Source organism: Podarcis gaigeae (assembly GCF_964106915.1).
Source record: "Podarcis gaigeae genome assembly, chromosome: 4".
Classification (NCBI taxonomy): domain Eukaryota; kingdom Metazoa; phylum Chordata; class Lepidosauria; order Squamata; family Lacertidae; genus Podarcis; species Podarcis gaigeae.
The window spans coordinates 23,786,648-23,812,618 of record NC_139677.1 but is presented as its reverse complement, the minus strand read 5'-3'; the positions used below and the strand labels follow the sequence as shown (position 1 = coordinate 23,812,618).

The window sequence follows — 25,971 nt, the reverse complement described above, 5'->3', positions numbered from 1 at the left end:
GTTTTATTAACACTTATCACAGTACAATAAAAGACAAGCTAGTTACAAGCACACACACACACACACACACACAGAGAGAGAGAGAGAGAGAGAGAGAGAGAATGAATAAAAGAAGAAAGAAAAGATGGAAGAGATAAAAAGTACAGGATCCTCTCTCCCCGATGTATCTTAACCTTTCTCCCATACCGAAAAGGGTGTGTCCTCCCAGCTCTCACCTGGGGGTATTCCTCTCTTCTCCCAGCTTCTCATCCTGAGAGATTTCTGCTTCCCTGTCTCTCACACAAGGACCTTCAGACTGTACATCACGCTGAAATTTTCTTAGGAGGATTTACCTGGACCCCTTTTGTATAGCCCTTACTGCTCACGCAAGTGTTTAGGATTATAATATTTCCAGAATTGTTACGTAAACGGGTTTGAAAAACAGACCGCTCATGTTTATTTTGAGTGCTTATTTTGAATACCTAAAATTAAGATGCAGAGGGAAGGGTGTGGTTGTTTAATGAATGATCAGTCAGTGAAATGAATGAAATGTTGCAGTTGGTTTCAATGGTTTTTGTCTCCCTCCTGCTGTAAGTAAGATGGCTTCTGTGTTACAGGCAGATATCTGGTCACTGGGCATAACAGCCATAGAGCTTGCGAAAGGTGAGCCTCCACATTCAGAGCTGCATCCCATGAAAGTTCTCTTCCTGATCCCAAAGAACAACCCACCAACATTAGAAGGAAACTACAGCAAACCTCTGAAGGAGTTTGTTGAAGCCTGCTTGAACAAGGACCCAAGTTTTGTAAGTTGTTTTGGTTTTTCCACACCCCATATACCTTTGGTCACGTTGCTTAACGCACATGTGGGAAAATGGAAGACTGAACTGTCGATAACGTTTGAATGTTCTGTGTATTGTATATACTTTTTTTAACAACAAAATAATTTTATTCTGACATGCCCCTGTTTTTTGTGGAGCTTTATCCTGAAAATGTCTGCCTTTCTCCTTCCTATGTTACTTTAAAAAAAATTGATCACACATTAATTTAATAATAATAATAATGTTATTTGTACCTCACCTATCCAACTGGGTTGCCGCAGCATTTCATTCAAAACAGCCTCTTTCAGTTAAGATAAAGGAGAATTGAGAGGGTTTCTTTCAAATTCAAAAATCTTCGCCAAAACCATGTTCATGTGGGTTTCACTTTGTGTATTCAGTCCACATTTTGTTCAGGCTGATGACAAACAGGTGTCACTTCCACAAAATCGTTTAGCTTTCTTATATTCTCTAGGATCAAAATATTTTGATGGAGGTTTACAAGCTACATTTTAAGCTGTTTCTAACTTTTTATGATCCATCATACTACTGATTAGCAACCACTTTTGTCGTGGAAGCAGGTGGCGCTGTGGGTTAAAGCCTCAGCGCCTAGGACTTGCCGATCGAAAGGTCGGCGGTTCGAATCCCTGCGGCGGGGTGCGCTCCCGCTGCTCGGTCCCAGCGCCTGCCAACCTAGCAGTTCGAAAGCACCTCCGGGTGCAAGTAGATAAATAGGGACGGCTTACCAGCGGGAAGGTAAACGGCGTTTCCGTGTGCGGCTCTGGCTCGCCAGATGCAGCTTTGTCACGCTGGCCACGTGACCCGGAAGTGTCTCCGGACAGCGCTGGCCCCTGGCCTCTTAAGTGAGATGGGCGCACAACCCCAGTCTGTCAAGACTGGCCCGTACGGGCAGGGGTACCTTTACCTTTACCTTGTCGTGGAAGCACTTGGACGGGGCAAAGTGTTTCAGCCAATGCACTGACCACCTTCCTGTTGTGTGCAATGGTTGTTTCTGGAATGTGGAATAGGGAAACGCTTGATTGGCAGCTAGGGATTTAGGTAGCTGTGCATGTATTGCATTGACGAATCCGTCTAAAAGTATCAGTGAATCCATGCCTAAAGTCTACTATGGCTCATCTTTCCACCTATGTATATTATTAGTGAAATCTATATGCCAGGGGTCAGCAACCTTTTTCAGCCGTGGGCTGGTCCACCGTCCCTCAGACCTTGTGGTGGCCTGGACTATATTTTGAAAAAAACAACAACCCACAAACAAATTCCTATGCCCCACAAATAACCCAGAGGTGCATTTAAAATAAAAATACACATTCTACTCATGTAAAAACACGCTGATTCCTGGAACGTCCGTGGGCCAGATTTAGAAGTTGATTGGGCTGGATCCAGCCCCCGGGCCTTAGTTTGCCTACCCCTGTTATATGCTGAGAAAGGAATAAAAGTAATATAGGAGAATTAAGCATTCATTAGCCACAAATACACATTACTTGGAATATACCAATGCCTGGTGTCTGTCTTCAGTAACTGTTTGTTTAGCATTTAGCAGTTTCTTTTTCTCAGTTATCTCCTTGTAAATCAACTGAAGTGTATTAAGCAAAGCAACTTGCTTTTATTTTTAAGAGACCAACGGCAAAAGAACTCCTGAAGCACAAGTTTATAATACGGAATGCAAAGAAAACCTCTTATTTGACAGATCTCATCGACAGGCATAAAAGATGGAAGTCTGAACAGAACCATGATAACTCCAGCTCTGAAGATTCAGATGGGTAAGCGTGAAAGCGGGAGCATACTGCTGCGGTGGGGCAAGCTTAAAAAAAACCCAACAACAATATATCTTGGACATACTCAAAATTAAACTGCTAAAAAGTAACGTAACTTTAAGAGTATAGTCGTACCTTGGATTCCAAACGCCTTGTGAGTCTAACATTTTGGCTACCGAACGCTGCAAACCCGGAAGTGAGTGTTCCAGTTTGTGAACGTTCTTTGGAACCCGAATGTCTGACGTGGCTTCCAATTGGCTGCAGTAGCCTCCTACAACCAATCGGAAGCCACGCCTTGGTTTCTGACCATTTTGGAAGTCTAATGGACTTCTGGAACGGATTTCGTTCAACTTCCGAGGTACCCCTGTATGTACATAATCCTTCCTTTTTCAATGCTTTGGGTAACCAGAAATAACTCTGGAGGAGCAGTCACCTGTGATCTGAAGTGTGGGAGAGAAAGTTTTAATTAAAGTTGGATTTTAGAAGTAAAAGAATATGAGGACAGCAAGTAAGAGATCAAGACAAGGAATTTGTTTTAAGAGTGCATTTCTTTTTTTTTTTGGACCGTTTGGGGTAGAATCATAGATAAATGAAACCATGAGTAGGATTTGAGAAAGAATTATGAAAATAATTTTATCAAAGTTTTGTAATAGATAAGATTTTTTTTTTGTATAATGCAGCTGGAAAGGTTGGTCAATAAAAACAACATGAAGATAAGAGTGGGAAGTCAACCTCTAAGGATTTATTCAGTTGGAAATTAATTTTTATTTTTTAAACTGTTAATCTTAAGATTTGTTAAATTTGTTGATCTGGTTGTTGTTGCTTTTTTGTTTTTGTTTTTTTTAAAACTTAAAAATTAATCTCCCCCCCCCCCCAATGAAGTGTAGGAGGAATACTCTGAAGCAAGCATGCCCCAAGCATGGCACCCTTGTGTATAAGAGAGCTGTAGGAGATGATTTTAAAAGTGCTGCTTTAGTCGGGCTTGTTGCATGCTGCTAAGATGTATAATGTCATGGGACGTGGGTGGCGCTTGGACTTGCCAATCAGAAGGTCGGCAGTTTGAATCCCTACGACGAGGTGAGCTCCCGTTGCTTGGTCCCAGCTCCTGCCAGCCTAGCAGTTCAAAAGCACGCCAAAAGTGCAAATAGATAAATATGTACAACTCCAGCAGGAAGGTAAATGGCGTTGGCTCGCCTGTAAAGCGAGATGAACGCCGCAACCCCAGAGTCGTCTGCGACTGGACCTAACTGTCAGGGGTCCTTTACCTTTACTTTTTAAGATTGTATAAATCCAGAAACGGATCATGGAGCAGATTTGTAATTTATGCTAGATGTAATAATTCTGGCGCCTAATTATTAAAAACCTATTTCAGACCACTTTTTCTTTCTATAAAAATCTTAGAATTTTGGTGATGGTGTTAGTTTAAAGTAATCATGTTCGAGTTTGCCAGTTTAATTAACAGCTGATGACGATCATATGAATAATGTGATTATTTTCAATAACCCATGAAAAAATATTTGTGCTAAAGGGAAACAGATGGCCAAGCCTCGGGTGGCAGTGATTCAGGCGACTGGATATTTACAATCCGAGAGAAAGATCCCAAGAACCTCGAGAATGGAGCTACTCAGCTACACGAGTGGGAAAGGAACAAGGTATTTACAGACACTGGAGGAAACAAGAAACTGAAAGTATTTTAAGAAGCAACGCATGCTTTTCAACTTTCATTATCACAGCTTACGGCTCTTACATGTGAGGTTTCAGGTTGTATCCTGCATGCAGTGCTTTTCTTGCTTAACAGGACTTGCTCTTCCTCTCTGTGCAGCCACAAAATTAGCTCCAAAATTGCCCTAAACCAGGGGTAGGCAACCTAAGGTCCATGGGCCACAAACGGCCCACGGGGGTTGTTAAACCGGCCCCCGAGTTGCCCGCTCGGTGAGTCTCCATGTGCTGCTCTAAACCGGCACAGCGCAGCATGGGAACTCGCTTCTGCAGTGCTGAAAATTGCGTCTGCGCAGACACCGAAAATTGTGTCTACGCAAACACCAGAAATCACGGTCATGTGCTCACACACACACGCAATCCGGTCCACGGAGGGATCTCCACTGGAGTGAACCGGCCCAGCCGAGGTAAACCTTGCCGACCCCTGCCCTAAACTTTGTGGAGCAGTCGAGAAGGTGTGCAGAGGGCTGCAGGAGGAGAAGAGGGGGACGTTCCGTTGCACAAGCAAGTGTTGGTTTTGCAAGCAGGACAGCAGCATTGGGTGCAACCCTTTGTAACTCTCTGCACATTCAGAACCCAGTGTGCAGATTCCTATGTATAGGTTCCATCGAATTCCTGTGAAGCGAAATGGGGTTGGGGAACCTCTGGCCCCTGGGCCAGTTTTGACCCGGCCAGGGGCCCAGTTTGGCCTGAGAGGCAATTTCCCCCAAACCATGCTCACCTACCCAAGACCTGACCTTATATGTGGTGTCAGATGTGGGGCAGATAGACACAGCTGGAACCTGATCGCACAGCCGATTCTTGCAGAAATCAGCTTTGCCAGCCCTTTGGAAGTACAGAAAAAAGGGCTTTCAAAGCAGCAGCTTCCTGGACGCAGATAAAGCCCCTTTCGCTGTGGTTCCCCAGTGCCTGACAACCAACCGGGTGTTGGGCATTTGGGAACAACAGTGAAAAAAGGGCGTTGCCAGATCTCTGGGACAAGTAGCTGGCAGATGGGATATTTTTAATGCTATCCCTGTCACACAGTCTGTCTACCCAAACCTGCGATTGCTTTGTGCAATGCTGCATCTGATGATGCTAGCAGCAGCCACTGTATTAGTGCCACTGAAGGATATTCCTGGGTTGGCATGTGGCAGTGATGCAGCAGTTGTTTGCCATCCTCAGTGTGCCAGTGCCCCTGTTTACGCATTAAGCATGTGCACATGTCTTCCTGTAAGGTCTTCCCTTGCTTTGTTTTATATTCTTGCAAATAGTAAACCAACTCCTTCCTGAAGTTTCATCAGATACATACTTCCCACCCACCTCAAATTTAACTTATTTGGTATTGCACATCTGAAATATTTCATAATCCTAAAGTACACTTTGCTACATAAAGTAGTTAATCGTCTGTTTAACTACATTTCCCTGTTATTTGTAATAGAACTTTTGCTATGTGATATACAGAAGGAGTTCCACTTGTTCAAAATTGAATTTCAGCTTGCAATAATGCATTAATGAATTCTGGATGTATTTGTACTCGGAAGTGTGTGTTGTATAAAATGTAGAATATAGGAAAAGAATGAGAAAATGTTCAGTATATGTATCTCGCTTGATGTATCATGGAATTCTTTATTTTTTCTCCCAAAGGAAAATACCATTCAAAGGCGTCCTTTATCTCGGTGCTTATCAACAATCATATCGCCATTATTCACAGAGGTAAATTTCCATCAGGTTCACCGTTTTCCAGTCTACGTGAGGACCACATTGCCTTGTGGTCGGCCTTCCTGGTTGGGGGAACTCATGCCTGTGGTGGGTGGGGCCAGGTACAAAATGGGCGGAGCAAAATATATGATCCTCCCTTTTGTATAGTAGGCTACATTCCTGACATTCAAAAGTCTCTCTATATACGTACATTCCTCCCTCTTGGCAAGCTAGAGATGCTTTCACCATTTAAGGAACCCTTCCAGCCAGGCAAATGTTCTCAGAGAGACTGTGAAGCCTGGCATGGTGAGGGTTGTGGTCTGGGTAGGAGAGGCAGGGCCTGAGGAAGCGTCCCAAGCAACAAATAGAGTCTGTGTATTGTGGGTTAAACCATTGAGCCTAGGACTTGCCGATCAGAAGGTCAGCGGTTCGAATCCCCGCGATGGGGTGAGCTCCCGTTGCTCGGACCCTGCTCCTGCCAACCTAGCAGTTCGAAAGCACGTCAAAGTGCAGGTAGATAAATAGGTACTACTCTGGCGGGAAGGTAAACAGCGTTTCCGTGCGCTGCTCTGGTTCGCCAGAAGCGGCTTAGTCATGCTGGCCACATGACCCGGAAGCTGTACGCCTGCTCCCTCGGCCAGTAAAGCGAGATGAGCACCGCAACCCCAGAGTTGGCCATGACTCTGGACATAATGGTCAGGGGTCCCTTTACCTTTACCTTTTATTTGGTCCCTGAGCCTGGTGTTCCCCACCTTTGCTTTAGAAATGATGGGAGAAAATACAGGAAAACAAATGTAATTAGTTTTGCTTCTTTAAGTACATATAGGATAAATGCAAGATTTCGGTTTTTTCAAAAAGAGAATTAGAGCAGGGTTTCCCAAACATGGGTCTCCAGCAGCTTTTGGACTACAACTCCCATCATCCCTAGCTAGCAGGACCAGTGGTCAGGGATGATGGGAATTGTAGTATAAAAACAGCTGGAGACCCCAGTTTGGGAAACCCTGAGTTGCAGTGATATTTTGATCCCTTCATATTGGAAATAGTAGTAGTAACAATTAGATATCTATATAGCCCTGTTCAGAAGCTCTAAGACCATCCTGTCTTTGCAATAACTCTGCAAAGAAGGTCAACAGCATTCTTGCTGCACAGCAGATGGGAGGCTGGAGCTGAGATAGAGCAGCTTCCTAGCTTAAGGCCTAGGGGGATTTTGGGAGAGATGTAAGTTTGAACCAGGACTTGATGCTGAAAGGCACTAGGGCATCCTTTCCACCTTGCCTAGCGATGATTGGGGCTGTAGTCCAGCAATATCTGGCGAGCTCCATGTTGGGGGAAGGTTACACCATGGTAGCAGCAGGGGATAGACTGTCAAAACTTAAATTTAATATGCACCAGAGTTGGGAGTACACATTACTGCCTGCAGAGTACTTCATAAAGCGGGTATCTGTCCATCTTCTGGTCTTCAAGAGTTAGAGCAGATTTTTCCAAACTTGGGCTCCCAATTTGAATTTGGACTACAGTTCCCATCATCCCTGACCACCGGTCCTGCTAGCTAGGGATGATGGGAGTTGTAGTCCAACAACAGCTGGAGACCCACGTTTGGGAAACCCTGGTTAGAGACATGCGGTGCTGTGATGAAGCGGCATTTGTTCCTACCCCTCTCCTCCTCGTTCCCTTCCTGGTTTTAAAGACCTCATGGTGGGAGGTGGGGATATTAGCAGTTATGTTAGTCAGCCAGAAGGAGAAGCAGTAGAAGTCCTTCTCCCACCTCTATTTTGAAGAGGGCGGGGGGCAGCTGCTGTAGTGTACCCACATTTCTTAAGGTAAAGGTAAAGGGACCCCTGACCATTAGGTCCAGTCGTGGCCGACTCTGGGGTTGCAGCACTCATCTCGCTTTATTGGCTGAGGGAGCCGGCGTACAGCTTCTGGGTCATGTGGCCAGCATGACTAAGCCACTTCTGGTGAACCAGAGCAGTGCACAGAAACACCGTTTACCTTCCCGCGGGAGCGGTACCTATTTATCTACTTGCACTTTAACGTGCTTTCGAACTGCTAGGTTGGCAGGAGCAGGAATTGAGCAATGGGAGCTCACCCTGTCGCGGGGATTCGAACCACTGACCTTCTGATCGACAAGTCCTAGGCTCTGTGGTTTAACCCACAGAGCCACCCACGTACCCCACAGCGCCAGAGAAGCACCTTGTGGTGTGAGAGGTGCCAACCATTCCCCATAACACACACACACATACACCACACGGCTGCTTTTTATATATTAGCTGTGTGTTCGATTCTGCAGTTTTTATTTTGCTGGGTTAAAATTGTTAACCACTCTGAGTCCTGGGCATGGAGTGGCAAATTCCTATTAGGGGATGAAATAGGACTCTTTCCCAACGAAAAGGTAGCCGAGTGACTCACTAAATGTGTTCGTTGCCATTAGAGGCAATTTATTTGTGCAGTAAAATTACTTTCCTTTTTTGGCACAGCAGCCTCCTGGTTACTTCTGTGAGTTCCTGGTGCTTTTAAAGGGAACATATCGTTCAGGGAGGGAGATGAGGATGGGAAAGGCTATTGTGCTGGAAATAAGGGACATGACCCTGCTATACATGTGTCTGTGAAGAATGTTGCCCTGCATTATGGCTCTTAAACCATGCATTTATAAGCAGTTGTCCCTGCTCATGCTTTTAGAGATTCCTTGAGATTTGCTTGATAACATACAATAGTTTCAATTTACGTCGTAGATCTCCATGCAGTCTGTGGACCTAAAGTGTACTTGATTTTTTTAAAAACTCTTTTGCTCATTTAGATTGTATACGCATTTCAAATGGTTACGTGGCTAACACCCTTTTTTATTTTGATTCAGCTGAAAGAGAGGAGTCAAGCTTGCGGGGGGAACATGGGATCCATAGAAGAACTGAGAGAGGCTATCTATTTGGCTGAAGAAGCATGTCCAGGCATTTCAGATACCATGGTGACAGAGCTCGTGGAGAGGCTTCAGAGGTATAGTAAAGTCACCTAGCAGGAAACAGTATTATCCAATTCAGTGTGGTTCCTTCAAGGTAAATGTATCAATGGTATCCTAACCCACATGGCCAAGGAGTATGAAACCTGAATTCTCCTAGCAGAAATCCCTGCTTGTTTGATCTCATGCTTATTAGGTAATATTGTATGACTTAGTAAGTGGGGAACATTCCTACAATCAAGGATGTCACAGGGCATAAGTTATTAGCAGAACCATTGACTCTTTAAGGAATAGTCTTGAGTTATTCACTAATTTACTGTTTGCTATCAGATTGGGTATACAGTGGAACCTCGGTTGCCGAACGCTTCGGAAGTAGAACATTTCGGCTTTTGAACGCCGACAACCTGGAAGTGAATGCATCCATTTTTGAACGTGCCTTGGAAGTTGAACGGCTTCCGAGGCGGGTTGCTCCATTCCCCTCCTCCAATGGAATTTGCCCACCTGCAATTGTGCCTTGGTTGTCAAAACGTTTCGGAAGTCGAACGGTCTTCCGGAACAAATTACGTTCGACAACCGAGATTCCACTGTAGTGGCAGGTTTTAAGACACCCACAAACTCTGGATTTGAGCAAATGTCTTATGAGAGCATAGCAAATTGCAAAGAGAGTAAAATTACCAGAGCATATGAGGGGCAGGGGAGGACCAACTGGGCACTTTTTAGAGAGCGTTTCCCAAACTTGGGTTTGTTTTGGATGGATTTTGGAACCTTCTGAGATTGCCTCCATCTCTAGAGCCATAGGCTTGAAAAGCATCATCTTAACTGCCATCACAAAATAGCTTGATCACCGGTTTTGCTTTCATGACACCATTTCTCCCCCCCCCCCCAGGTATTCAGTAACTGGAGGAGGAAGCACATCGTCCCACTAAAGTATTGTTTCGTGGCATTTGCTTGTTTGATGTGGCTCCTATAGGCACCTCCTCAAATGCTGGTCTGCCGCTGTTGCTTTCAGTGGTGAGCTCTCCAGTATGTGGACATTCCTGAAGGTGCAGCAACACAAATGGACAACATAGCAAGGGCATTGTTTTTCAGCTCTGTATAGTTTTTTTTTTAAAGAAAAAAACAATAATGCACATATTCAAAGGAGGTATCTTTTTAAATTTCTGAGATGTATATTTAGGATTGCAGTTAGGAAACTAAAGCTATTGTGAAATCTCAGGTATCTTGCTTTAAGTCATTGGTCTTCAACTCAACGATCCAGATTCAGAAGCGATTTATGTCTCAGTCTAAAAGTGGGTGCCCCAATGGTACGGCCACTGTTTTCTTTCAGGGTCTTATTTTAACAAAATGCATAAGATTGGGAGATGAAATAAAGGGGTGTGGTGGGGACTAAGTGGGTATCATATTTTAGGTTGGGATATAAGATGGATCTCGGACCTGAACAAGTTGAAGACAACTGCTTTAAGTCGATGAATCTGTGAATTGGAAAACATACCATTGGCTCTGTGTACAGATTTGTATATAGTCACTTTTTTTACTCAAAACATGCTCAATGTGCATATAGAATCCCTCTGTACAAATGGCCAAGTTCTCTGTAGATGATGCTAGTGAGGTAAATATTTTGGCAGGTCACAACTGATTATTGGCTTGCCTTTTGTTATATGACATTTTCGAACCGTATGACAAGAGGTTTGATTTGGCCTTGTATTTGTAGGTCAAAAAGCTGTGCTATAAAAAAATCTGGTTTGTACCTCAGATGCAAAGTTTGCTCTAGTTTTGTTACACGGTGTTATTCTTTTTATTAATCTAGAGTTGGGTTTCTAATCATGGTACGACATTGATTATTTCAGTTTCCTGAATCACTTGGTTTGAGGTTCTCTAATACTTGTTTGCTTTAGTGGTTTGTTTTTTTTATCAGTCTAAATTGTGCCAATCCAAAGTCTGAATTCAGTTTTATTAGGGTTTTTCTTTTTTTAAAACTTCCTTGTAAAATCAGAACATCTCATACAACTAAAAAAATTTTTCTCTCTTGAAACACCACTTAAGAGATTCTGGCTGGATAATGGCAGTTTGTAAGATGGTGATCTTAAAAACAGTATAAAATATATGAAGCTTATGTATATGAAAACTTTTAATCATGATCGTTGAGAGATACATTTGATTTAACTTGGTATCCAAGATCCATTGTTAAGGGGGAGAATACTTGAAATTTCATCAAAACTTAAAATAGATATTCTCACTGCTGTACTTCAGTTAAATATCTGTATATTTGCTTGTTACATCTTTTGTGGTTCATCTTCTGAACTCGGCCTCTTTTACAATGGGCAGAAATCAGTAGAATGTCAACATTTTGCCTATTGGGAATATTTTTTTGTAAATGCTGTATAAATATCTGATAAGATATTCCATTGACTCTATTTCTTTTCAAGAAATTCCTTGAGGTGAATGGAATACATCTGTGTGAAGATGTAGTTCTCAAGAATTATTAAAAGGGGCTAACAAAAGAAAATAGGTTGCTGACAATGACTTACATCACAATCCAACCATGTCTAGTCAGGAGTAAGTCCTATTGATTTCAGTGGGACTTGCTCCTAAGTAAAGGAGGGTAGGCTTGACAATATTAAACACGTTAAAGTCCAACTTGAACTTGGAACGTACCCTTTTGAGTCCAACCGTGCCTGATCACACCTCGAGTGAGAACTTCCTATGCCATATGGACTAAAGATGACCCAGGTGTGAAAATTCACTTCCAACACTTATACCATATTCTGCCTGCTAAAATGGTTGGTCTGATGTAAACTGATTTTGCCACCTCCTCCTCCTCTATAGGGTTGCCCCTAAGGCTCCCTGAAAAGACTTCCCTGAGGGTTGGAGCGCTCTAATGATTGCGGTGGGCTGTGACACGAGGCACAAAGGGAAGGGGGGAATCTTGTAAAACAGAGAGGAGGTAACTTCTGGAAGTGAGACCAGCCTGCCTGAATCATATGAGCAGAGTACTGGTGAAAAAGAGGCAACTTTTAGTCTGAAGAGGGTACCCTGTGGGAAAACTCCTCACACACGTGATCCAGTTTCCAGTCTACATGGAGCCTAAGACCTAACAGCATTTTCCAAATGGAGCTTCTAGAAATTATTTGTGAATGATCTGTTACTGTAAGAAAAATAATTGGAATTCACTTTGTTAAGAGTATTCACAGTTTGAGACTGAGGCAGAACACTCTTTTGAAGATTTGGGCATTGGACTTCAAGAGACACCTTGACTGTGGCCTTTTTTTTTTAATTGGTAGGTTTTTTTGCAGTACTATATTTGCATAATTGGGCAGATCTTATACAAAGATGGCTTTTAACAGAGGTGTTTAGTTGAAGACTTGCTGAAAGATTAGGGATTTGCACCCCAATCGTATGCCTGTTTACCCAAATCCCACACTGAATTCAGTTGGATTTACTCCCAAGTAAACATGCATAGGATTACAGAACAATAATTTGTGGGGGTGAGGATGTCCAGTTGTGGTGTCCTGCGTATGCAAGGGACTGTACTTCGGCGGGGTCCCTCCTTCCCCTCCTGTGCACCTCCAAAATTTGCTTGCAGGTGGGAGGCTGCAGGAGGGAAACTCCTGTTGCGTTTGATGTCATGACATTCACTATCATTCTTCTGTTAGAAGATAAAGTAAAATTGCAATCCTCTTCTGGTTATGATCAAATTCGGATTGTAGTTCCAAATCACCTCTCAAACTTTGCTATATGTTTTTTACTTTGGCCTTTTAAGTTAATGGGTGTCACTTTTTAAACAATGTATTAGAATTGTGCTCTTCTAGGGAAATGCAACATTGCAATGTATGCTTTCTGCATTTTCGATGTGCATGGTGTCAGCAGGGCTATTGGCTTATGCTTCCTGATGCTGATGGGAGTTGCACTTCAAAACCTGTAGAGAGCACCATTATGGGAAAGGCTGGAGTAGCTAATACAGCTTTTCGTCCCTTGGCCAGGGGAGGTTTCGGTCTGAAAATATTCTTGCTAGTGAGCACCAAACACTTCCACATTTACTCTAGAAATTTCCCACTTTTCCAAGATTTAGTATAATTAGGGCACTAAGCGAGCTGTAAAAACAAACCCAAGTCTTTCGAACAAGAAAGGCTTCCTGTTTGTGTGGGTCGGGTCACTTTTCACATGTTTTGTTAGAAATCTGCTTCTCTTGCCGTTGCACTCTTGTAGTTGGGTGTAGGAGGTTAGGTGGCTGTTGTGTTGGTGCACAGAACTTCTGGTGAAATAGTGAAAGTCTCCTGTTTTCTGATTAGGTGCCATGGGCTCTTTGGTTCCCCCAATAGTTGGTCGTGTTGGGAGTTGCATCTGGTCTTGTTTTGTTCTTGTCATGTAGCGTTTTGTATTTTTGGTACCTTGCAGCACGGGCGTTTTTGTTAACATCTTTAGGGGAAGTTCGGAGGTTTATTCTTCTAGCTGTCCCCTCCACACAGCACACCCACCTCTGCTTATTGATTGGGGCGGGTAATGTGTGTCTTGGCTTTTCTAGATAATGATGATTAACATGATTACCACTTCTGTCACCCGTTTTGAAGAGGAAGGATCACGGCAGCTGCAGGACTGTAGATCCTGAGACTTATTCCTACACCTCACCTTGCTGTAGCCATTGCAGAAGCATCTGAATTGGCCCCATATTTTCTTTATAGACATTTGCTACTGAATTGAAGTTGCAAATGCACAGTGGGAAAAAAGATTGGAAAAAGGATTGCCCCATGACACCTGAAAGATTTGTTGTCGTGTTTTCATTGGCTAGAGTCCTCTTGATCAGATGCACATAGAATTATCAGTTAGCAGATGCACATACATGTAACCAGTGTGCCCAAATGTAAGAGATATCAGGTCTACAAAAGCCCTGGTGGTGGGTCTTGTATCTGTTGGGATTCAGCGGACTTTCATCTGCCTGTCATGTTTCGTGACCTTTTGGCGCCACTGATTACAACTTTTCTTTGGTACTTGTGTGCCTCTAGATGACCCTTTATGCATCTGATAAAATAAACACTGCCATAATCAATTTAAAGAAGCAGCGTAGGATTTAAATTTTTGTAAATAAGAAATCCAGAAATATTTTGAATCGGAGAATTTTCCACTTCTAAAAACAAGTTGTTCCGTAAAATTAGTAACATAATAAACAGATACAGAACTAGTTAACTTATGCAGTATCAAGAGTTGAAATTATTATTAATTATTATTATTTTAGGTATGATCCCTTGGGAGAATGCATGCATATATAATATAAACACATAGTTTTTGGGTGTGCAGAAAAGTAGCGTTGACAGGTTTCAGTGCCTTCCCCTAAAACTTAAACCATGTGAGGTGATATATGCTATTAAGTCACAAATAATTTTTATTGGAATATTTTATGTAAACCTTTGAATTTGTTCCGACTATGACATTTAAACACATTTGCTTTATTGACTCCCCCCCCCAATATTTCACTTAATACTTTGGGCTGTTGGAGAAAAAACTGCGATATTTATACAGCACATAAAAATCATCTCCTTTTACTCAAAATGTAAATTAAACATGCTAAAGCAGATCTCCATCAATTTAGGGCATCAGAAAGTTCTCTGGAATCCCCCCCCCGGAAAACATAATTGAAAGTCTTCCAGTAAACATTCATCACTAAGAACATAGGACGTTGCCTTATACTGACTCGGATCATTAACTCTGTCTAGCTCAGTATTGTCTATATCAGGGATGAGGAGCCTGCAGTCCTCCAGTTGTTTTTGGAACAACTCATATCATCCCTGACCAATAGCTCCGCCGGCTGGAGCTTATGTACTTCCAACAACTTCAGGAGGGCCCACGTTTCCTTCCCCCAGATTGCATTGTTCCAGAGGTTGTTTCCCCCCCTGCCCTACCTGTAAATGCCAGGGATTGAACCCGTGACCTTTGGGCACGCAGAAACGTGTGCTGTACCTTACGTGGTCCAGGAGAGCTTACGCCACAATAGATCAATTGAGATGTGACAGTACTGTGTTTGCTGCAGAAGGCTTAAGGCAGCTACCCCGTTTGAATCCGTTACAGTAAAGTGGAGTTTATCTTTAGTTCATAAGCAAAAGGTACAGTAAACAGACATGGGACATCTTTCCGTATAAAACCAGTTTTGGTGAGGAAGGCAGACCTTAACATATCAGGCCAGGGTGTCTATTAACCAAGTACATACATGCTAAGGATATGTTGCATATAATAAGGAGGAAGCACTTGGCTAAGGAATTTGCCTCAGCATGTGTTGGATTCTTTTTACAGGTAATTAAAAGAATTTCCTGGCTGGATCAGATCAAAACCTAGTCCAAAGCCATCTGCCTTTAGGTAATACACAAGCACAGCAATCTGTTGATAACTAGCCGTTCTCCTCCCTCCCCCGAGTGTCTGGTAATTGGGTATCTATTGTCTCTGTACATGGAGGTCTCATTTTTAGCTATTGTGAGGAAATACCCAATGAATAGCCCCCTTATCCTTTTATCAAATTCTATTTTCTTCTGTAATGCTGTTCTCTATTTATAAGCCTGTATAAAAATTGCTTATGGTCACACATCCAAGCTGTTCTTCGACTCCTTGTATGTTACATGACACAGAAATAAAGAAACGCAACAATTTTGGGTGTGTGAGTGTGTTTATGGGCAACATTATCTAGGAAAACAGTTTCCAGTATTTTAAGGAACACGGGGAGAGAAGGGACAGCGTAGTGGGGATTCAAAGCAGCTCATTTATATGCATCTGAGAATTTTGAAACTTTATAGCTGTGATGCGCAGGAATTTTACTTATATACAGGTAAATATACATTAATTTGTGGTTGTTTGTTCCTGTAGGTTGCTGTCATATGAGAAGGTAAGAAACGATACTTGTCTAAATTAGGTGGGAGTGGTAAACCCAGCACAAGAGGTGAGAGGTTCACACATAGCACAATTACAAATTGCAACTAGATGTCCCTTGTTTTGCACTCCTGGGGTGTATGTTGGTTGTTTTTTGTTATACTGAAAGATGGTGCCTAGTTAACCTGGACTGAATAGCTTGCAGGCATGTTTACAAGACAGTCACTCTATTAGTTATGCTAAATTAGCATGTATAGATTGAAAGTAGTAAATAGCAAGATCAAACTTGGTTGGTTTTGTTATTCCCTAAAGGAATATCACTGGCAAGTCATGTATTTTGCATTTCTTAAAAATGATATTTTCTGTTTTCAAGATTTCAGCATCATACTTTTTTAAAGTTAGGGGTAGAGAAATTTGACAGATTATTACCTTAAAATTATTGGGTGCTTTAAGATGTTGATATACCGTATTTTTTGCTCTGTAAGATGCACCAGACCATAAGACGCACCTAGTTTTTGGAGGAGGAAAACAAGAAAAAAAATATTCTGAATCTCAGAAGCCAGAACAGCAAGAGGGATCGCTGCGCAGCGAAAGCAGTGACCCCTCTTCCTATTCTGGCTTCTGGGATAGCTGCGCAGCCTGCATTCACTCCATAAGACGCACACACATTTCCCCTTACTTTTTAGGAGGGAAAACGTGAGTCTTATAGAGCAAAAAATACGGTACTTCATTCCCTTTTCCAGTAAGCTACATTCTGAACAGTTTTGGCACATTGTGAAAAGGGCAAATGTTGCGCTTTCCAGCTGGGCTACGTTTGATTCAAACATAGTAAATGCAAAAACATTTAAGGATGTTGTGTCTAATTGCTTTCAAATGTATATACACAAAATGTGGATTGGTTTCTAGTAGCATTTCTAAATAAAGGTGTGGAAACATAGCACATGATTGAGAGAGAAAGATTCTTCCAAAACTCACAATGTTACATCTGTTACTGTCTTTACTGAACCACAAATTAGTGCCACAATTCTTGTACCAGACAGCTGTTGACATGTTAGACCAGCTTTCAAATTCCCCTTCTCAACCTTCACAGGACATCAGTGTTCTAAATATTGCACAGGTTAATCATGTAAACTGTTCACCTTGCAGAATTTTATGTACTGGAACATAGTTTGTGCCATGGAAGAGTAGAGAGAACCTTCCGACCATATTTGAAGCAAATGCTCTCCGCTTCTGGTAAGATGAAATGAGCAGTCTACAGCCTTGGTTGGTAACTTTAATTTTTAGAAGTAAAATGTGTAGAAACACTGAATAATGTAATTAAAATTACCCCTCCTTGCTTTGAGACTGCCCCTTATGAACATTTGAAGGCTGTTAATGCATACATAGGAAATACATTTCTTTTAAAAAATGGCAGTTTACTAATTAATCACTTTGAGGGGTTTGTCTGAAAGAAAAGGCATTTTGCTTTCCAAAAATTCTATTATTTCTGGTGCAAATCTTTGAGGCAAGGAAATTGTCTTTTGGCACTCCAAGGACAATATTTTAATACTGGCACAAGCTAAAAAAAAAAACCACACCAAAGGACAAATACGAGACAGTCACTTGGCCGATAATAGTAAACAACCCTGCTTGAGGCAATATTACAAAAAGCTGCTCCAAAACAAGTTTTTTAAAAAACGAATTTATGTTTTTACTGAACTTTAAAAGGAGAAAGAATTCAAATGTCCTCTAGAAAAGCAGCAATTGTTGGAATGAACAATTTGGAGTTCAGTCATCAATAAGCATGGGATTCTTCGTGACTTAAAACATGGATGCGCGAGGCTGGACTAGTGGCACTTCGGATCACCTCCATCCATCTAAGCGATACAAAAACAAAAACGAATACTTAATACAGTGCATTTCCCCTTAAGATTGGTTGTGTGCCTTTTAACACATGAAATACAGTGGTACCTCGCGTTAAGTACTTAACGGGCCTCCCGCTGGAGCAAGATTTCTGTTCTCATCCTGAAGCAAAGTTCTTAACCCGAGCTACTATTTCTGGGTTAGCAGAGTCTGTCACCTGAAGCGTATGTATCCCGAGGTACCACTGTATTGTACAACACACACACACCTCAAGTATTTTAATCCAGTGGGATACAGTCATACCTCGGGTTACAGATGCTTCAGGTTGGGTTTTTTCAGGTTATGGACTGCCGAAACCTGGAAGTACAGTGGTGCCTCGCAAGACGAAATTAATTCGTTCCGCAAGTTTTTTCTTTTTGCGAGTTTTTCGTCTTGCGAAATGCAAGGAATGCATTGAAAATCAATTAATGCGTTCCTATGGAGACCGCTTGCCAGGCTGGCGGTGCGGAGAAGGGCTTTTCTCCCCACCGCAAGCCTTCAGGACAGGTACGGGAACAGAGGGGAAGGCGCGCAGCGCTTCTCTGTTCCCGGGGCTTGCGGTGGGAGGAGGGTTTTTCCTCCCCACCGCCAACATTCAGAACAGCATCTCTCCACCCCACCGGCAGCCTTCGGACAGGTACGGGAACAGAGGGGAAGGCGTGCAGCGCTTCTCCTCTGTTCCCGGGGCTTGCGGTGGGAGGAGGGTTTTTCCTCCCCACCGCCAACATTCAGAACAGCATTCTGAATGTTGGCGGTGGGGAGGAAAGCCCTCCTCCCACCGCAAGCCTTCAGGACAGGTCCGGGAACAGAGGGGAAGGTGCGCAGCGCTTCTCCTCTGTTCCCGGGGCTTGCGGTGGGAGGAGGGTTTTTCCTCCCCACTGCCAACATTCAGAACAGCATTCTGAATGTTGGCGGTGGGGAGGAAAACCCTTCTCCCACTGCAAGTCTTCAGGACAGCCATCCCAAGGCTGGCGCGGGGAGAAGGGCTCTCCGCCCCACCGCCAGCCTTCGGAGGAGGTCCGAGGACAGTGGGGAAGACGCGCTGTGCTTCCCCGCTGTCCCGGAGATTTCCGTATGGGCTTTCGTCTTGCGAAGGAAGCCCATAGGGAAATTCGTTTTGCGAAGCGCCTCCAAAACAGAAAACCCTTTCATCTAGCGGGTTTTCCGTCTTGCGAGGCGTTCGTCTTGCGGGGCACCACTGTACCAGAATGGGTTACTTCTGGGTTTTGGTGGTCGCACATGTGCAGAAGCACCGAATCACAACGTGCGCAGACGCAGGTTGTGAACGCTGCGGGTTGCAAACGTGTATCCCGCACAGATCACGTTCGCAACCCGAGCGTCCACTGTATTTGTGTGCTCATTCCTAGATCCTCTATTAATAGCATGGAGTGGGGACTTACATACATACAGTGGTGCCCCGCAAGACGAATGCCTCGCAAGACGAAAAACCCGCAAGACGAAAGGGTTTTCCGTTTTTTGAGGCACTTCGCAAGACGAATTTCCCTATGGGCTTGCTTCGCAAGAAGAAAGCCCATAGGGAAATCTCCAGGGACCTCTTTTAAATGCTGGCGGTGGGGAGCAAAGCCTTCCCCCCCCCTCCGGCCTTCAGAATAGGTCCAGGAAGGCCGGCGGGGGCCTAAAGGCTTTGCTCCCCACCACCAGCATTTTAAAAGCAGTCCGGGCTTCCCGCTATCCTGGATGGCTTTTGAAGGCAGGCGGGGGGAGCCTGCCTTCCCGGGAGAGCGGAGAAACACAGCGTGTTTCTCCGCTGTCCCGGACAGCTTTTGAAGGCAGGCAGAGGGGAGCAAAGACTTTCGCCCCCCCACCCGCATTCAGAAGAGGTCCAGGACCTCTTCTGAAGGCTGGCGGGGGGCAAAAGTCCTTGCTTCCCCCTGCCTGCCTTCCCGGGAGAGCGGAGAAACGCAGCGCGTTTCTCCTCTGTCCCGGACGGCTTTTGAAGGGGGGGGGGGAGCAAAGACTTTCCGCTCTCCCGGGAAGGCAGGCACGGGGGAGCAAAGATCTTTGCCCCCCTCCCGCCTTCAGAAGAGGTCCTGGACCGGGGCGATTTTAAAATGCTCCCGGACGGCTTTTGAAGGCAGGCAGGGGGGAGCAAAGACTTTTGCCTCCCGCCCGCCTTCAGAAGAGGTCCAGAGGGCTCTCCAAGCTGTGGATAGCAGCCTGCTGCCCCGCGCGAGGGGCGCTGCGCGGGGCAGACATTCGCAGCTTGGGGAGCCCTGCAGGTCTTCCCCTGCAGGGCTCCCCAAGCGGCGAATGTCTGCCCCGTGTGAGGGGCGCTCTGCTTAAGAGCGCCCGTCGCGCGGGGCAGCAGGCTGCTATCCGCAGCCTAGGCGGGAACTCTTCTGAAGGCTGGCGGGGGAGAAGGGCTTTTCTTCCCACCGCCAGCCTTCAGAACAGCCTTCTGAATGTTGCCGGTGGGGAGGAAAACCTTCCTCCCACCGCAAGTCTTCAAGACAGGTCCGGGAACAGAGGAGAAGCGCTGCGCACCTTCCCCTCTGTTCCCGGACCTGTCCTGAAGGCTTGCAGTGGGAGGAGGGCTTTCCTCCCCACCGCCAACATTCAGAATGCTGTTCTGAATGTTGGCGGTGGGGAGGAAAAACCCTCCTCCCACCGCAAGCCCCAGGAACAGAGGAGAAGCCCTTCGCGCCTTGTCCTCTGTTCCTGGACCTCCCACCGCAAGCCTTAGGACAGGTCCGGGAACAGAGGAGAAGGCGCGCTGCGCTTCCCCGCTGTCCCTGGAGATTTCCCTATGGGCTTTCGTCTTGCGAAGCAAGCCCATAGGGAAATTCGTCTTGCGAAGCCGCTAAAAAATCGGAAAACCCTTTCGTTTTGCGGGTTTTTCGTTTAGCGAGGCATTCGTCTTGCGGGGCACCACTGTACTTTATAATAGTAGTTGTGTGTTTATGTTATAGCTCATGGGACACCCATAAGGTGTAAAACAAGGCAGCTGAATGAATAATTCTGCATTGCAGTAAAGAATTTAAAAAGCAATGACATTTCAGCTCACGGAAAACTTACATACCTTTCAAACGTGTATTCGCTCTCCGCCCTGAAATAGTACACATGGGATTTGAAGTGTAGCTTAAAGACATAGTCTTTATGAATGTTCTCAGATTCGGAAGGAATGGTAAGAGAGTAACCCAGCAGAGGGAGGCTAGCTAAAGGATGATTGTCCTAAAAACAAAAGAGAAATCATTCACCAAACGGACCATCCCCCCAGAAGTCACTTCTCTTTATCCAGAATACTGTGTCCCCACAATTTTCACAGAAAATGCCTCTCATATGGTAGGCTCACAGCTGGGAGGGACACGAGGCATCTGGGTGCAAATCCAAAAGCTATAGATAGTTGAAATGAGTCACTCATAGGACCTTCAAAGCTCTGGCCAGCGGGTGGGTTTTTTGGTGTGTGTGTGTGTGTGTGTGTGACTGTCCCATTCTTCTGGCTCCTCCGATCCCCTAGATCAGTAATGGCCAAACTTGGCCCTCCAGCTGTTTTGGGACTACAATTCCCATCATCCCTGACCACTGGTCCTGTTAACTAGGGATGGTGGGAGTTGTAGTCCCAAAATAGCTGGAGGGCTAAGTTTGGCCATCACTGCACTAGATGGATGCTGTGAAGTGAGTCTGCGTGGAAACTATGGTCTGGGGTGGGGACTATTCACAAGAAGGCTGCTTCCCTCTCTCCCTCTACCCCAAGTAGCTTGTCATCCCATTATCAATCAATTTCTTGCCTCACCCTTCACCCAAGGCACTGTCTGTGTGTGTGTGTGTGTGTGTGTGTGTGTGTGTGTGTGTGCATGACAGCAATTTAAAAGTCAGTGTTAAAAATAAAAAATAAAGCACATACGCAGGTGGGAATCTGTCAGTGCTCCTGCTGAATGTGGCAAATGGACACAAAAGCCTTGCCAATCTCCACCCACAGTGGCCAGTCCACTATGAGTGTGCTAATTCCCTTGATTTTCTATATACACCTGTCTGCACCAATTTCAACAGTCGTTTTCTTCTCAGCAAAAATATACCCCCCCAAGGTTTTTGTGTGGTTGCTTCATGCAAATAAGCAATGTTTGACCTCTTAAAGCAGTAACTACACCATGGAATAATAAGCACACATTCCCAAGTTAAACACTGAAGTGGTTTTTAAATAACTGCAGCACCTTTCAAGTGCCTTTGCACTAAGCAGTAACGTTGAACACTAATGTTTTCTTTCCCAAGTGCTCAAAGTAATGGGAAAGTGGCCTCGAATTAACATGGTGATCTTTTTTATTCCCCTCCGCCCCATCCTAGTGAACAAATGTTGAATTGACCTTTTTGCAGAGGACAGTGGCTGGGCCATCTGTTACAGAATAGTTCTGTCTTATTTTGCCCCCATGTGCCCCTGACCTCACATTTCTAGGGAAAGTGTATTGAGTCAAAGCCTCTACTGATATGGTAGCGGCTTCCAAGCTGATCACAGTCAGGATCTAGCCCAATACATTTTGCACTGGAGGCTCACAAGATGACACTTCCCCATTCCAGACTGGACTGGCAGTGAAACTTTCTTTTGACATTGGTGATAAGATGATATTTACCACCACACCTGAGGCAGCAGGCCAGATTTGGGGGCCAGAGACTGCCCCTGAACATCTTCTGCCTAAAGCAGTTGCCTCATTAATATTAGGGTTGAGCCTGATCCTAGTTAAGCATTTTCAACTTTTCTCTCCGTGCACGAAAGAACTTTGTATCCGTGAAGTTCACAAAAGCTTATTATCTCTGCAAATGCATTCTTTGGGGCAATCAACAATGCATAGCAATGTAATGTGTGAACAGTTACCAGTTATATTCATCTCTGACTTCCAACCATCAGTTACCTACCTGGTGGGATTTGTAGAAAAACATGCAGAAATTGGTGAATACCACCCAGAGTTTCTGCCAACCATTGCTGTTTTTGAACTTTCTCAAAAGGTTTCCAGAGAGTTGGTTCTGAAAATGAAGAGAGATAGTGCAGCAAACTTGAGTTAAGTCATATGCAGATGGAAAAACAGGCTGTTGGAAAAACAGGCAAGCCTCATGTAAAATCATACTTTTCTAATTGAAATTGGCTGACTTTTTTCTCCATTGGTCATTTACCATGATTAAGAGTTCCAGATTCAGAATTCCCTACCATTCTTTAAATGAGGCTTGCTTGTAAATTGATTTTCTAAGGAAAGAAATCATCTGCTGTTACCTCATTCCAGGAAGAAGTTCTATATCTATATATCTATACTGGGGTGGGAGGGTGTTAGCTTTAATATTATACCAATTTAGCAACCTTGTTACGGGAACAGGCATCTCTACACAAATGATTTAAGTCCTGCACACAAGCGCAGATGTTTAAAATTACTAGGAAAAATGAAAGCACATCCTTTAATTAACTGAAAGCACCAGATATAATGCATGAACAGAAATAACCCTAGGAAATAGGCTCTCCCCCCCCCCCCACACCTTGCAGGTCTGGAACAGTTGTACTCCTGAGGAAAAACCTGGAGCCTGGACTGCGGTGTCATCAATTATAAGGGTGTTGGCTGAGGTATGAATGTAATAAATGAGCAAGTTAAGTTGGCAGTCTTCAAACAGAAACACCTGTAAACTTCCTCTCTGGGAAGGAAGGAAAAAAATGACAGCTAATTTGAGGGATGGCGTTCTGTTGGACGCAAAAATCCAATTTGTTTTGGTGAGTAGGATATACTGAAGTTTTTATTCAGAATCCTAAGGTTCACCAAGCAGTGCTGTGTGTAAAATGTTCAGGGCTGTGTGGACTTGCGCAATGAATTAAGGACAGGGTGCCACTGTGGTCCTGGACAAAAACTTGGGTCTAGTTTCCTCCATCCTTGCCCCAAAGCCTTCTTTGTTTCATAGCCTAATCTGGGAGGGGGCTTTTACTTGTTGCGATGGTTAGGGATTTGGGAGTCCAGAGAGCTTTGCCAATCTGCTCTAAGTCACACAGAGATCACCCGCTGGATCCCGGCCTGACAAAGGAGTGATAAACACACGATTTAACTTGAAAATATTCACTGCCTCTGCTACCGAAGTGGAATATATTAACCATTGCTGATATATTTTATTCTGCTTCTGGTTTAATAACATAATAAGCTGTCTCCACTAGAATTTGCCAAAGGGACAGACAAACAGAATGTTCCTCATATCACCAGCAATTATAGCAGAGAACTGGTAAGGTTGTTTATATTTCATTTTGGAAACCAGCTGAATTCTGAAAACCTGACAGGGTGTTGAGTATGCTGGAGTACAAAAGTGCCTGTTCTCCTTTTACTGTTCCTAATTTCTGTTTCGGTTACCTCAGCACTTTGGAGGGTATCATAAACGGACAGGCTTTGCATTCGGTACCAGCAGACATATGAAATGGTAACAGGCCGCTGATCACTGATCAGTCCAGCAGGTAGGGAAGGACAGTCACTGACACTGAGAGGATCTTCCACCACAAGAGAGAGAGATAGACAGAAAGAAAGAAAGAAAGGAGGGAGAGACACAGAAAGAAAGCATAAACTACGATACTGATGTGACATTACCCACAGACTTAAGAGACAGTATGACTGCGACTCTGCCTGCCAAGGGGCTGTTGCGGAACAGAAGACAGATGTATAAAGAGTGGAATCTGCTTCTAGGTTGCTCAATAGTTCATGCCGATCATTTAAACTCAAAATAAATGATGTTAATGCATTGGGCGGAGGCTTAGCAATGCAGTCCTCTTAACATCTCCACTGAAGTACTCATTTAACTGAGTTCCAAGGAGATGCACTGCTAACTAGGTTTGTATAGAATTGCAGCCCAGGAGGCGAATTTTGTACCTGCATGATTTAGTTGATAGCTCTGGTGAATCAGTGCAGGTGCACTACAGCTAATCGGTAAATCTCCAAATGGTTGTTAGCCGCCCCATTACACAATACAACTTAAAAGCAACCTAGAGGCATTCTTTCTGAGAATGGGTGTCTGCAGGTACCTTGAAGAAGCTAAACCAATTTATAGTTTACTTCAAGTTCCGTGTTATCCTTTCGTCTGGAACCAATTTTACTGAAGATTTATTCGCTTTACAAGAACTGTTTGCTCATTCTGTTATTTTCCAGGAACACTGAGGCAGTATTATCTTCAAGGAACTGACTTTCAAAAGGCTCATGATCTCTTCAAATAGTCTCTTCTAAAGAGCTGGAATTAATTGTGGAAGTTCTACAAGAAAGCTGAAATTAGCTGTCATTAAAATGCAATACTGTTGCGTGTATTCTGCATTTCAATGAGCTGAAGCATTTTCATTCAATAGCCAACTGATCTGTGTAAAATTGGTTTAGCTGTACTCAAATACATCATCAAAAAACACACAGAGACTTCCTGTGATAGAGAGGACACAAGTGGAGGGAGGCAGATGAGACTGAGAAGAGAACACTTCAAGAATCCAAAGAGGGGGAGAAAAACAGCCTAAAATAAAGTAGCATTAAAATGCAGCAGCCAGAGTCAGGAACAACATCCTTTCCGAGATTAAAAACAAAACAGCAACAAAATGCTCAGAGGAAATACTATCTCAATATTTGGAAATTAAATTAGAACTGTGAAAAAATTCAGAGAGTTTACCAAAACGATTCATAATTTGTGGAAAAAGGAATTTGTTAAAATGAGGTTTAATATATAATTGAATGCCAACTCCCCAGAAACAAAGTTAGGCGATGATTGGTTGTTGCTTCCTCTGAGGAGACGGAAAGGAAATTGTCTCTGAAGAACAGGGGCTGCAGACCAGGTTGTTTTGAGGCAGATACCTCCACAGCAATACTAAAGTCGACCATGGAAACGCTGGTATTTCTGTGCCAGCAGACGTGCACCGTCGTGTTGCCACGGTGAGGGGCCTGACGTTCGAGGGAGGTGCGGGACGCATTGAGATCGTCTTCCGATTCCTGGTCTACAGTGGATTCCTCGGGGGATTCTATGAAACGCAGGGAGAAACCATATCTTTTTTCCCCCCTTGCAGAAGATACAAACTATGAAAACATTAAGCAAAAGGCTACTTCTGGTAAAGCTTAAAACTTTCCAAACCTGTGAAGTACAGTGGTACCTCTGGTTACGAACTCCGCTAACCCGGAAGTAGCTGCTCCTGGTTGCGAACTTTGCCCCAGGATGTGAACGGAAATTGTGTGCTAGAGGGGTGCGCGCAGCGCAAGACTCCATTGGCAAAAACGCGCCTCAGGATAAGAACCGTTTCAGCTGAAGAACAGTCCTCTGGAAAAATTAAGTTTGTAACCAGAAGTACCACTGTATTGGGGAAAGAAGTAGGTTTTAAAAAAAT

The 25,971-nt window shown here is 44.0% G+C and overlaps 2 protein-coding genes across 16 annotated transcripts in view; one reads left to right on the top strand and one right to left on the bottom strand.

The window, feature by feature from the left end:
• STK24 (serine/threonine kinase 24) overlaps positions 1-15,551 on the top strand; it is a 40,983-nt gene extending 25,432 nt beyond the window's left edge. Inside the window, exons 6-11 of the mRNA XM_083735324.1 lie at positions 597-782; positions 2,430-2,575; positions 4,098-4,221; positions 5,915-5,983; positions 8,823-8,959; positions 9,808-15,551. Coding sequence (XP_083591450.1) covers positions 597-782; positions 2,430-2,575; positions 4,098-4,221; positions 5,915-5,983; positions 8,823-8,959; positions 9,808-9,847 — 702 coding nt within the window. The 3' untranslated portion in view covers positions 9,848-15,551. The remainder of the gene's footprint in view (positions 1-596; positions 783-2,429; positions 2,576-4,097; positions 4,222-5,914; positions 5,984-8,822; positions 8,960-9,807) is intronic.
• A 1,198-nt stretch (positions 15,552-16,749) lies between these two features.
• FARP1 (FERM, ARH/RhoGEF and pleckstrin domain protein 1) overlaps positions 16,750-25,971 on the bottom strand; it is a 184,291-nt gene continuing 175,069 nt past the window's right edge. For all 15 annotated transcript variants that reach the window (XM_083735241.1, XM_083735244.1, XM_083735248.1 and 12 more), the window contains exons 24-27: positions 25,448-25,611; positions 22,521-22,628; positions 20,692-20,843; positions 16,750-17,626 (exon numbers count right to left, since the gene is read on the bottom strand). In XM_083735241.1, the coding sequence (XP_083591367.1) occupies positions 17,545-17,626; positions 20,692-20,843; positions 22,521-22,628; positions 25,448-25,611 (506 nt within the window). In that variant the 3' untranslated portion in view covers positions 16,750-17,544. The remainder of the gene's footprint in view (positions 17,627-20,691; positions 20,844-22,520; positions 22,629-25,447; positions 25,612-25,971) is intronic.